General features: G+C 41.5%; 1 protein-coding gene across 4 annotated transcripts in view; it reads left to right on the top strand.

Annotated features, from left to right (window-relative positions):
• The first annotated feature begins 980 nt into the window (after positions 1-980).
• The window catches only part of sulf1 (sulfatase 1), a 34,477-nt gene continuing 22,412 nt past the window's right edge, over positions 981-13,045 (top strand). For 3 of the 4 annotated variants that reach the window (XM_026292271.1, XM_026292275.1, XM_026292274.1), the window contains exons 1-2: positions 981-1,174; positions 12,121-12,416. In XM_026292271.1, coding sequence (XP_026148056.1) covers positions 12,248-12,416 — 169 coding nt within the window. In that variant the 5' untranslated portion in view covers positions 981-1,174; positions 12,121-12,247. The remainder of the gene's footprint in view (positions 1,175-12,120; positions 12,417-13,045) is intronic. The other variant, XM_026292272.1, reaches the window with a different exon arrangement.

Here is a 13,045-nt window from a genome sequence, read left to right as displayed (position 1 = left end):
TAATCCTTTTTTAGTGTTTCAATGGGTATGAAAACGATTAATGGTTAATGTGACAGCCTGTCTTCACTAATGTCCCGTGTTTTGCATGAATGGGTGGAAATTCGATTGTTTAGAGTAGGAAATGCAGCAGTGACGGTGTTGTTGTTAAAGGTTAAATTATATGTGTTTGCTCTATTAATCAGCTGCCTTCTAGTTGTAAACCCATACCCATCTTATCTTTATGTATTTCCTCGTCTTTCTCCTTCTGTCTTACTCTTTCATTGGCTTTGTAATAGTAGTGTCTTCCCCTCTGCCTTCCTTTTTAACTTAAGGCAATAGGTGGTGAAGGGCAGGAATGCAGCCATGAGACTGTAAGGATTTATCACACTGGGGCGTGAGGGCTGCTGCGTGTGCTTCTGTGCCTGCAGTTGTAACACTTTACTGCCAGCAGCATTCCCACCAAGGACCCAACACTGACTTTTATTGCTTTTCAGTTTTAATTCTTTAGACCCCATAGCCCACTCTGTGGCTGCAATAAGACGGACGGGAGGAAAAGGCCAGGGAAGTAGTTTGCGTGTGAGAATAAAATAACGTTACAAACTAATATAAAGCGTAGAAAAAGTTTGTCCCCATCTTCTTCATTGACTTAAACATGCGCTCTCTCTCTCTCTCTCTCTCTCTCTACTCTTGTGCTGTGGGTTTCTCCTCCCATTCCTCCTCTTTCCACTCCTCTCACTCTCCCTGTCGCTTCCTCCTAATCTGCCGCTCAGGTTACGATGACTGGGGGTTTTCTTGCTTCCATCTCGTAGGGTGCCTGTGTGTTTGTGTGACTGCGCGTGTGTCTCCCTCTGCTCCGAGCTGTGCGTCCTTGTCCCTGCCTCCTGGCAGCAAGGAGCCACCCAGCAGCCGGGCTGTGATTGGACGGGGGAGGAGGTTTCTTGACACAGCGCAATGCGGACTGCTCCAGGACGTGTTTCAACAGATGGTCGAGGTTAGAGAGTGTCATCACATCGGAGAGAGGATTAGAGGAGAGAGGTTGTCTCGCAGGAGCTGTGTGGTCCCCCCTGCTCTTCAACCCCAAACCCCCTGTGTGAGCGGAGGGAGACCTGGTGGAGCAGCGCCAGGAGAAAACTCAGAGAGGAATCCTAGTCTTGCCTCTCTCAGTCGACCAGCACTCTGCTCTCCTGCCTTTCAGGTAGGCTATTTCCTAACTTTCTCTCTTAATGTCAGTTTTCAGCGTTTCCACCACTTTGGCCATGTATGCTCCTGTGAGCTGACTGAGTTAGCACTATATTTTCTGATGCAGTTTACAGGGAGCAGTTTGACTCTTTGGGCCTGTGGTGGTGGGGAACTGTGCTGTGTGCTGGTACAGCAGCTCTGTGTGTGCAGGACTTCATAGTTTCCCCCTGAATGACAGGAATTCCTCCTGTCCCAAATTCCTGCGTCTCCAGGGATTAGAAGGCATGTTTTCTCAAACCTTAAGCACCCATCTGTTCAGTTTTGAAAGCAGGATAGTTGAAAGTCAAAACAGCTACAGTTTATTTCAAAAACTTTGCTGTCACTTAATGAAAGTATACTGCATGACCTGTCAATGGGGGCATCCTAGGACTTACTATTAAAAATCACTGTGTGTAATAGTGTGTTTTGTGTATAGTGAATGTATTTTTTGAAGATAAATTGTTTTCTTCGCTTTATTGGGAGGGAATCGAAGCACAACATCCCTGGTGAGCCGTTTAACATTAACTCACTTTAGCCCACATAAAGTTTTTCCATTAATCTTATTCAGAGTGCACTTGTGGCAGATTGTGTCAGTGTGCGCTATATGGATGAGCTGCTGAAGAACGCTTTCTGGACAGACTGTCAGGGCTGGGCAGAGAGGCTGAAACTCAGGGAGTGCACACATCACTTCAGCTATTTAAGTCAAGTCAAGTGAGAAGGCAAACTTGCCACTGGTGTGGGAATATGATGGATAGTATTTATGCCTAGCTCCAGGCACTGTGTGTGTATGTTTTTGTGTGTCAGTATGTGTGTGTGCGAGGTGTTTGTAAGTGGAGATTGTGCAGCTGTGAAAGGCTGTGTGGACAGCGGGCCGGTCGAGAGGAGAGGTGGTTGTATGGATGAAAGCTGCTGTTGTGTGAATTTGTGTTTACCTTGGTAAACCAGCCATAGCTACACTTCCTGCTTGTTACTTGAAATATTTAGTACAATCACCAATAGACTGTGATGACTGTTGCTTTAAGACTAGTGGAGACATTCGTACAAAATTTGGTTGTATGAGCAAATTGAAAGCTTGGAACGTAAATTGATTACAGGGACACACAGATAGTTTCGGAACATACATACATTAGTGATGTTTTGACTTTTGATTTCTTTCTTTTATTTTTGTTCATTTAATTGAGAGAGTGATTGCATGTAATCCAGCACCTGAATGCTCTACAAATGTAGATGTTGTAGCTCCACATATTTTGCTTCTCTTAATATTTAGATTTTGTTGCAGGTGGGGTTGAATGTTGCAGAGCATGTTTACACTTTTAAAAAGTCCCTCTGATTGAAGAATCAAGTAAGTTACTTCTGTCTCTTTCTTGGTGTAGAGAATTTATCCTTCTGACCCAGTTTTCCCTTGTGGCCAAACTATGCTGTGGTCCCATTCAAAGCCGATTACTTGTATCAGGCACAATTCGTGTGTTACTGGATGGTGAGCCTGGAGAAAGAAAGAGACACTTTCAGTTTTGACACGACTGATCCAAAGTCCACCCTTCACTTAATTTTCACTCGTCAGCTTTTAGATTGAATGTCTGATTACCCTACCCAGAGTAAAGCAGCTTTGGGGAATTTTAAATACAACCCTGACTGCCAGCTCTGAAGAGAAGGGACATACTTTAAACATTTAGGCTTCACTGTGCTACCAACAAGACCATGAGCAGCTGCTGCAAATAATTAGGTTTTAGGGGGTAGATGCTTGCCAAGACAAACGTTGTTCCAGTAGCGGCATTGCCATCATTTTAGTCTACAGCATGCGTGTCTATGTGTGAAAGTAAAAAGTGAAATAATTCACTCTTCTGGTATGTATGGTAAGTAAGGGAAGAGGAAAAGGTAGTATCTGTGGTTTTTATTTGTAAAAATGGACCAATGTGGTGTGTGTGTGTGTGCGTGTGCGTGTGTGCGTGCGTGCGTGCACGCGCGTGTGTCCACTTAAATACCAGCTACAATGAATCAGACTTCCCAAACATCTTGTGCGACTTCTTAATGGAAAATAATGATTTCAGTAAATGAAGAAATTGAAAAGTGCATACGTATTTTATTTTACGATTTTATTTAATCTGAATCAGAGAGTTATCCTGCATTTTACTTTCCCAAACTAGACCCTACAATGACAGAAGTCATATTTATAAATTCTGTCATCATAGTGCTCTGTTTGTTGCAGTAAAATGAAAGCCTTATAGATGACTTTCCATTCTAAGAAAGAACAACTGGATCTGCAACTGGAGAATGATACATTATCCAGATTGTAGTGACCATTTTTGATCAAATTCCACCCAACCAGTAAAACTGTTTTATGATATAACAGACAACTGTGAGTGAAAATTCCCCAGATTAGCTTTGTAAGATTAGGAAAATGCTGGTTCCTTACATTCATTCCTCTGGAAGATATAGAAAAATGTGCTATGTAAGAATAGTTTGTGTGTGTTCCTTTGTGTGTGAGCAGGTTAAGAAAATGTTTCCTAAACCACCATCCCCTCTCACTTGTTTATCTCTTCAGCTTAATGATAGTGTTCCTTGCACTAGCCTGATTGCATAGTAGAACCGGAGTAGATTGCACAGTCCTATCACTGCAAATGACCAGTATTTGAACAGCATTTGCTATGCTTTTATTTATGTGGGCTCTAGACAAGACTGTCTTTAGATGAATCATCCACTTTCTTAGTTCCTTTGTTGTCTTAAGTGATCAAACATTGCTGCAGAGTTTCAATGCACACATCCATATACAGTCTGTGACACATACATACAAGCTTTAAATGAAAAGTTTCCAGGTAATGTACCATGCATATCTGGGCGCATACAAATAAAACAATTTGTTGATCCACTTTGGGGTATTTGGGAGCCAACAATAGCATCTATGAGTGTTGGTCTCATTTGAGCGGTAAAGATCAGGACATGCAAACATCACCTCCAGCTCATTGCTTGTAGCAATGCCTGATCCTCCAACCTTCGATCTATCACTTGCACACGTTAAAGTAGCAGCAAACCAGATGTATATCTGATGTTTTACCTTTTTTATGTCTGCCATTATTCCTCAGTGGCTTTGTCTTGATCCTCTGCCCTGATGACTGGTGGAAAAAAAGTGTTTTGTGAAGAAAGGGTTTGGCAGAGTTCTCAGTATACAACAGCCAGGACTGACCTCTGACCAGGTCTTTATAAATAAAGCATGAGTGTGAGGAAGAGGATTTTAATTCTTTTTTCTGTGTAATGTCCAGAGCAGCTTTTGTTCAGATCTCAACCCACCTAGATGCAGCATGGGCTTAAGGGGGAAAAGAAGAGAGCTGGGTCAAAAAAGACACAGAGATGGTGAAGTGAAAGAAGGATAAAGTAGAAGAAGGTGAGGTAACAGAGAGGGAGGTGTGAACATGGGATAATGAGGGGAATCAAAGTATAGTCGTTTGAAATGGACTGAGAAGATGTTGTGATCTCATTGTGATCAGAGGTTGGATCTTATGCCCACATTTTTGGTTGTCACTCACACATGCATGTGTTTGAAACACATGGGCTCAAACATAATCTTGTAATGGAACATAGAAAAAAACTTGTACACACACACACACACACACACACACACACACACACACTATCCACTGGCTCACCCCCTCTGTCCTCTACCTCCTAGAGCGCTGCACTGTCCCTGCTTTGTCATCTCTCTTGTCCAATAATTCCCTCCCCAGGGAGAAGCAATCTGTTTTAGATTTGAAAGAGAAAGGGCCCTGCCTGTATCACGTACAATTAAGCAACCGTCAGAATGTGTCGGCGTAAGTTTGAAGGAAAGAGTGCTGCCATTGGGGGGTTGTCCCTTTCATCTGCTGCCTTTCCAGAATGGAGATAATGGGGTGGGAGGGTGGGAGGGATGGGAATGGACAGGGTGGGGGCTGAAGAGGTGAATACAGTTCTTCACCCCTCCATCTCACTCTGCATCTTGACTAATAGAAGCCAGCATGCGTTTGTTTCAGCTCTTCTGCTCCCTTTCTTTCCTTCACCCCTGGAGCAGCAAATACATTCAGCCACTGCCAGCACTCCCCTCCCCTGCCTGTGTGGATCTATGTGCTTGCCCTTACTTCAACAGCCCAACTTTTCCATGTGGATCAGATCTTTGAACGGTTGTAGTATTAAAGGTTGAGCAATGTTGTTTATGCTGACAAGGTTAGTTCAGCTGAGTTTGGTTTGTGTCTCTTGAATATACTGAGATGATGTATTGACTGCATTCATTCAGCGTTGGCTTAAGATATGGAAATATTTGCTCTATGCTATGTAAGACAATTAGTTTTCCGGTAGATGCTGAATGTTATGTGCATTAAGATGTGGACTTTTTATCAGGTAGGATAAAGTTAATTAAATTGCAGATGACATTACTGTACGCTTTGGAAAGCCACACTCTGAGCTATGGAAAGGAGAGCTCTATTGTGTACAAATTACAGGTTACATTTCTGTGTCTGAATCTTAGTGTTGCTTTCAGTGAATGACGTGCTGCACACACACACACACACACACACACACACGAGTATGTGATATCTAGAGCACATACACATATGCCAACAGGCATGGACTGATGGGAGTCTTGAACAGGCACAGGTGCAATTGGACGAACATGTTTTATGAGAGGTATCATGTTAGTGTGTCATAGCCATGCAGAAGTTTGTTTATAGCACCGAGGGTCATGCAGTCTGGTTCTCATGGCCTATGTTTGTCTATGGTTCCCAGAGAATATGTCCACACATGCTCCACATTTTAGGGGTGTTTAGTTTCATGTGCCAGCAGCAGCAGCGCTTAGGTGGGGTTTGCTGACTGTGCTGCTGCCACCTCAATGTGAGGTGGTAGCGGTATTGTTAGTATGATTAGAATCCTAAATCTACTTAGGAGTGGGTTGGTTTGTACTCACATAAACTAATCTGGGGAACTGTTTTCATAAGATTAATTATATATCAAACCAGCTGACTAAGATCTAGAAGGAAACCTCCATGGCCAATCTGGTTTTTGCAGCAAGCATATCTTCTATATCATTATCTTCTATCCGCTTCTTTTAACTTGTAACTTGGTTAGCTTTATTGGATCAATGTGGAAAGCTATTGGTAACAGTGACTTTGTTATTGAAGTTAATTGTCTGTATGGTTGGAATTATTGTATAAATGATGTTTTGAGGTTTTCTATTCCAAGAAACACAGTGCCTGATCTGTTTATGTGTTTGGCTTCCTGGTCTTTTTTTGCCCATTAGCAATCAGTGCACCTAGAGAGAGAAACCTGTTTCTTCCAGATTACTTTTGAATACTTAACATATGTCTTCTCAGTGTCAGTAGTCAGTGAAAATTACAGGGCTGTTGAACTTGTTAAACTGTTGAGCTTAAATAAATCTTTTAGAGTTTTGCTCTTTCTCACTCTCTCTTACTTTCTCCCTCTCTTTTTCTCTGTGCCACCATGCTGGTGATTTCATGGAAAAGGAAGTCAGTCTCTTTATTCTTGACAATTACCTCAGTGGAAACCCATTGAAGCAATTTGCCGTAGCTCTCTTTTGTGGTAAAAGGAATAATTTATCTGGGGTATATTTGACACGTAAAAGAGACAAGAAAGCCACCCATGAGTGAGCAATATGTTCTGCTCTTTCTTGCTCTGAGTTTTTTTTGGAGCTGTTTCAGCCAGATAAAGCCTTTCTGATGGGAGTGTGGCAGGAGGGATATATATTCACTGTATTTTATTCATCTGAAATTGTGTATCACTAATGGTTTCCATACATGGCTTAAAATATACAAGCAAGTGCTTACTTTGCTCTCCTATTATTTTTGTCAATGCTTTGATTGTGATTTTATGCTTTTATATCAATGTTTTTTTTTCTCGTATCCACAAATGTCCAACATTACACCACCCTTAAATTAGTTGTTTGTTCTTTATAATTTTATCTAGTATATAATTTAGTCTATTCCAAAATAATTTTAGCTAAATTTTTGAAAAGCAAGTTCCGTGCAAGAACAGTACATCTTTGGAAAAGTATAAATACAGGCGTCTTTTTCCATTTCTGACATGACCTTGTGCTCAAAACCTTATGATTTCCAACAGACCACCTGGTAGCCCGCAAGCCATTCCCACTTTGAAGTATTTTGGATCAGGATTCATTTAATTATGCATTAAGATGCATCCATAATATTGATGACATGGCCTGGTAGCCTTGGCACTACAAAGAGTCTCTTACCAGGTCTGAGTGAAACATGAGACGTTTAACTAATAGCCGTGAATGCACCCACTCCAGGTTCACATTTCACTGAATTGGAGCCATTCTTCTTCATTAAAGTGGCCTGCGTTGTTCCCCAAACAGACTGCATACCAGTGGATGTGAATTATTTCTAGCTGTAACACTGGAAGTTTTATAGCTGTAACATGGACAGAGATTTTGAATGTGCCTGTCAAGCTTGAAAGTGGCATAGCCATAAACATGTTGGAACAGAGAGCCAGTGATCTCTGCTCACTGCATTGCACTTGGTTTTCTCACTGGAATTTTGTCAGACTCTACACCGAATTGGGCACTTTGGTCAAACAAATCAGTACACTATTAAGAGTCTGAAAACGCCTAGCCAAGTGAGTGCACTGGGACATAGCTCTCCTTCAGTAAACCCAGTGTAGCCGACGGGCAGATCTTTGTGGCTACAATGTGCTGCCCTTGGCCTGCTGGGCACAGCCGGCCCCGACACAAGCCCTCTTCAGTGTAAAAGGCCCTTGTCAGTCCTCATGGCAGCTGACCAGCCAAATTCCCTTGGATTACAGAAATATTTGGAAAAACCTCAATATTAATCTAAGGCCATATTTCATTCTCATTTTTCCCCTTAGAAATAGAGAGCAATGGAACGGCACCAAAAAAGGAGTCTGCTCTGAGGCACAAATGAAGAGATCAAACATTGTTGTTCTCCATCTTTAGCGTGTTTGCATCGCATCTCAGATGAGCTTTGGGATCCATTTGAGTGGAGTTTATGACAGCAGGCTTTACTGTTATTACTAATCATGCAAATGCATCCTATAGTCACAGGTTGGCCTACAGAATTCAAACTACATACCATCATACTTTAATTCTCTTTGCCATTGTTTCTCTGTGACCTGGCTGACTAAAAGATCTACTGGACAAATAGAAAGGGAGTGAGAAAGCAAGAATGGACAGGAATATGAGGGGATTTGAGGTACTTTGTAAAGGCCATTGTCCTTAATAGCAAGGGCCTCTGTGAAAGACTGATTTCATTTAGTGAGGCATGGCATCTGGTTTGGGTTTGACATCTTGATTTGGGAACATGAACCCCCTCACTTTCAAAATCTCCATGTTAACTTAAACAAAATCCAGAGTCCATGGGTAGATGCATATTAATGGCCAAACACATTGCTTTACGGGATGCATAAGTTCCTGGCTGTGTTTTGTACAGAAGAATTCATATATGTTTATTATTTTTAGTTATAGCTGATAAATGTACAAACAGCCACTGCTGGTTGAACAGAAACTAAGGCAGATGCATCTTATTTGCTATTGTTGAAATAAATATGCAGGCCCAACACAAGCAGGCTTTTACAAGACTTGTTACCATTCATACCGCTGTACTGTGGCCCCTCCACTCCATTTTTCTTCTCTGAGTTTCCCTTCTTTTAACCCCTGTGTGTGGGTAGCCTCAGGTTGCTGAGGTTAGGTTAAACAAGCCACCATCAAAGCCATATTACCACTCGGGTCAGAGGAAGGTCAGGATGCAGCAGGGTGTGTGGTTTGAGGCCCTAACTGGAGGGCACAACTGCCAACCAGCCAAGTAGTGTTGCATGCTGCGTGTACCTAAGAAAAGGAAGCAAAGTAGGAAAAAAAACTTTCTATCATGAAAGTAAAACTTACTGCGGTGTTGAGGTGTGCTAAAAGCTCCTAGTGTTGATGGCCAATAATCTGAAAATTGCACATCTTTTATGTATCTGGCAGCTGTGTGTCTGAAAGCTCCATAGTGACCTTTTTGTTCCAGTCCTTTGAACCCCTGGGCATTTTATGTTCCTTCCATCCATTCCCAATATTCTTCCCCCAGCTTAGCCACGATGAATACAGTAAAGGCTCATTTAAAGGGTCATTAGTACTAATCCTCCAAAATAATGAAGAACAAGAAGCCGTGTGCTCCTTAGTCCTCTGACTCTGCTCAGGAATAAAGACCTCTTGTCTGTCCCACAGATGTATAGAAATCATCTCTTCTACTTATATTGACATAAATAAATGACATAATTCCTTCCTAAGCCTTCATTTAAAATGAAAACGACTTGAAACAGGTCTATTCTCACCAGGCGATTCTCAAAGGGTACATAAAATTGACAACCTGAATCAAATTTTGGAGCCAAGTGAGAAGCAGTGGCAATAACAGAAGAGAGACTAAGCAGTTAACTATATATTAACTTTTACAGATTACAGATTCAGCAATGTTTTTAGTGTGATAGCACATCAAGTGTAACTAAAATAAAACTGTTTTTGTACACACAAATCTAATTCAGTTAATTTTATGTGGTTAATTCTGATAAACAATAAACAAATTACTAGAATATATTTAGTATTTACCCAAGTAAAAATAAATTACAGTAAAGATCATTTTCCATGGCAGGGATCGCTGTGACCACTCATTAAATGAACTAATTAAGTAATTAAGTATTCTAACTTTTTATGTTAGATATCCTGAGTTTTAATTGCGAGTGAAGTTTGAAGGTCTGAATAGAGCTGAATACAGCTAGCCCACAGCCATCACTTTGTTTCTGCTCTATAAACAGAACTAATCTACACAGCGATCGTGTCACTTAAGCTGGTGATTTCCTCTAGCAGCCCTATGCCCCATATGTCTTATTAACATGAGAAAGTGAGGGGACTGAGGATGATACATGAATAAATAATTGAGGTGTGAACCTCCAATGACTTAGACAGTATCCACTGATCCACTATTGAAGTGGATCAGACAAAATGGAGTTAGGATGAGAGGTAACCCAAAGGTCAGGAGGAGGTCTTTCGCAATTGCAGCTGTCTTTTTGCTTTCGTAACTGTGGCCTGCATCTCATTGGTTGTTATGTGTAGCACACTTAGCCATTCTGTCTCAGTTGCTTCAGACAGTGTAGCTATTGGTACGACTGTAGCTAGCCACATCAGCACCACAGGGTTTGTATCAGACACCACAATGAACCTTCTTGTCTGTTTTCTCACATCTCTAAGTCGCATGAAGAAGCTATTGCTTGGAACCATTGCCATGTAAAATTGAATTTGCACTGGGTGTTAACATTACACTAGCTGGCTGACTGGCTTACAGTTGATTTCAGGTCCTTCCACCGGAATAGAGATTTGAGCTTTGTCTATATTTGGGCTCCAACTATTGTTTCTGGGAAGAGTTCCCATTTATGTAGGAGGACTTGGACCTTCACAGGAAGAGAATGTCTTTTTGTGGGAGAAAGACTTGTGTGTGAGTGTCTTATGACTTTTTGCATGTCATACTATGTTTGTACACTAGTTTGCCTTGTGTGCGTAATTCACTGTGAGGTTCTGTGCACTCTGCCATCTTTCACTGGAGGGGTGTTTGTCCAAACGGCGCCAATGTTTGCACAGGGCTGTCATGATGACTGTGCTGGCTGGCTCGGACACTGCTAGTCTGAAATGCATGACAGGACCAAAGTGCTCGTAAAGCTCGGCATGAAGCTCTGCGTATCACAGATAGCATCATCTGACTAGAGGAAAGGCTGATAAGCCATGTAGAGCGAGGCCAAGACCAGGACTAGTTCTAGGTGAACAGTTTATTTGGGCAGATCTGTCGGAATGATATTGCTTTGTAGGGTGTGCTATGCTAGGCTCGCTACCGTCTTCTACCGAAAAGAGATAAATGAGATAAGAAGTTATGTTTATATATATATATATATATATATATATATATATATACACACAGCGGGTATTATGACCAAATTTAATTTAATAAACTTCCATTTCCTTTTGAGGTTGGGAGTTCAGGATTAAGTTTATTATCACTTTTATGGTGGTTACCTTTTATGTCCAATTATAACAATCTAAATGAGCCGATGCTGCAGTAGTGCTGCAATGATTCTCTGATTGGCGACAGTGGCACTGGGGTTAATGTGGTGGAACCTTGTCTCTGCCTCTCTTGCCCCCTAGTGTGGTCCCATCCTCCCCATTGGCCCTCTGTCACACATGACTCGCCAGGGGGTGACTTATGAGTGACAGGTGGAAGGTGGACTGCGATTGGCTCACACAGGAGAATGACTGTGGATGTTTGAGTGTGGGCAGCCAATAGTGTGATCTCAGCACACTTAGATCAACGTGGCTCTCGAGCAAGGATGGAAAGTTTCTGTGTGTGAGTGTGTGTTATCTGACAGAGAAAGAGAGAGTGAAAAACACAAGAAAAAATACTGGAATATTATGAGAAATGACCAAACAAAATGAGACTCCCTGAGGTGAGATACGTCTTTCTAGTTCTTCACTCCTCTTTTGTTGGTTGTTTTCCTGGGTTGCTGTGATCTAGCTGTTTTTTCAGTTAAGGGCCAGAGGATGTTAAGGCCTTTTTGTTTTCAGGCGTTTGTCAGCAAACAATGTGCTGGAACTGTTTCTGTTGGTTTTCCTTGGTGGACCATCATGGGCTAAAGTGCAGAAGAATCTTTTTTTGGCTTTTCTGTTGCAAAAACAGTTGTGTTTAAGTATGATCTGTGACCAGATGAATTCAATTTATCTTTAGCAAATATACTGAAAAAATCTTAGAGGAAACCTAGATTTTTTTTTTTTTGAAACCGTAGTGCAACACTTTAATCTACTACTTTAAAATTGCCATCTTAATTTATTTCCCCCCAGCCTTTTTTTCTTGTTTTAATATATCAAAATGTTGTCTCAATTCTGTCTCCTCACAGTCAACCACGGCTGCAAGAGTTGCACAGGTGTGAGCGATTGTCAGGCCTGGGTGGAAGTCCTCTCCATTCTCCCTCCCTTCATTACTTCTCCTATCTATTCATCCCGTGGACTGCTGTTTCAGGCACCATGCTGTTGCAGTCGCTGGTCTGGTTGGTCCTGCTGGACTGGGCTTTAGGCAGCTGGGCCTTCACCACCACCAGGGCTCAGGGCCTGAGGGGTCGCGTCCAGAAAGACCGCAGAAATATTCGACCCAACATTGTCCTCATCATGACTGACGACCAGGATGTTGAGTTGGGTAAGGCAGGCACAGTTCCTGGTCTTCCTGGACTTCTACAGGCCCCACTGACTTTTCATTTGAGTTTTATTTTTTATTACTTAAAAAATTGTTACTTTGTTGGACATTTATTTCTGTGATTTCCCCCCCCCCCCCCAGTTTTTCTGTCTACTCTTAATTTCTGTTTTTGTGGGTATTTGCATCAGGAGTTATCTGGCCTCCTTCTGCACATGAAATATTAAAGAGAGGCCATAAGCCTCAGCGGAATGGCCATCTGGCTTATTAAAAGCAGAGTTATAATTATACTTTTTCCACTCAGATAATTCAGAATAGACTGAATTGTATTTTCCCATGTGAAAATTAAGTAAATAAACACATACAGTGGGTACGGAAAGTATTCAGACCCCTTTAAATTTTTCACTCTTTGTGTCATTGCAGCCATTTGCCAAAATCAAAAAAGTTCATTTTATTTCTCATTAATGTACACTCAGCACCCCATCTTGACAGAAAAAAACAGAAATGTAGAAATTTTTGCAAATTTATTAAAAAAGAAAAACTGAAATATCACATGGTCATAAGTATTCAGACCCTTTGCAGTGACACTCATATTTAACTCACATGCTGTCCATTTCTTCTGATCCTCCTTGACA

The sequence above is a fragment of the Mastacembelus armatus genome, chromosome 20 (genome assembly GCF_900324485.2).
Source record: "Mastacembelus armatus chromosome 20, fMasArm1.2, whole genome shotgun sequence".
NCBI lineage: Eukaryota > Metazoa > Chordata > Actinopteri > Synbranchiformes > Mastacembelidae > Mastacembelus > Mastacembelus armatus.
The sequence above is the reverse complement of the archived record's forward strand: the minus strand, read 5'-3'. Positions and strand labels throughout refer to the sequence as shown.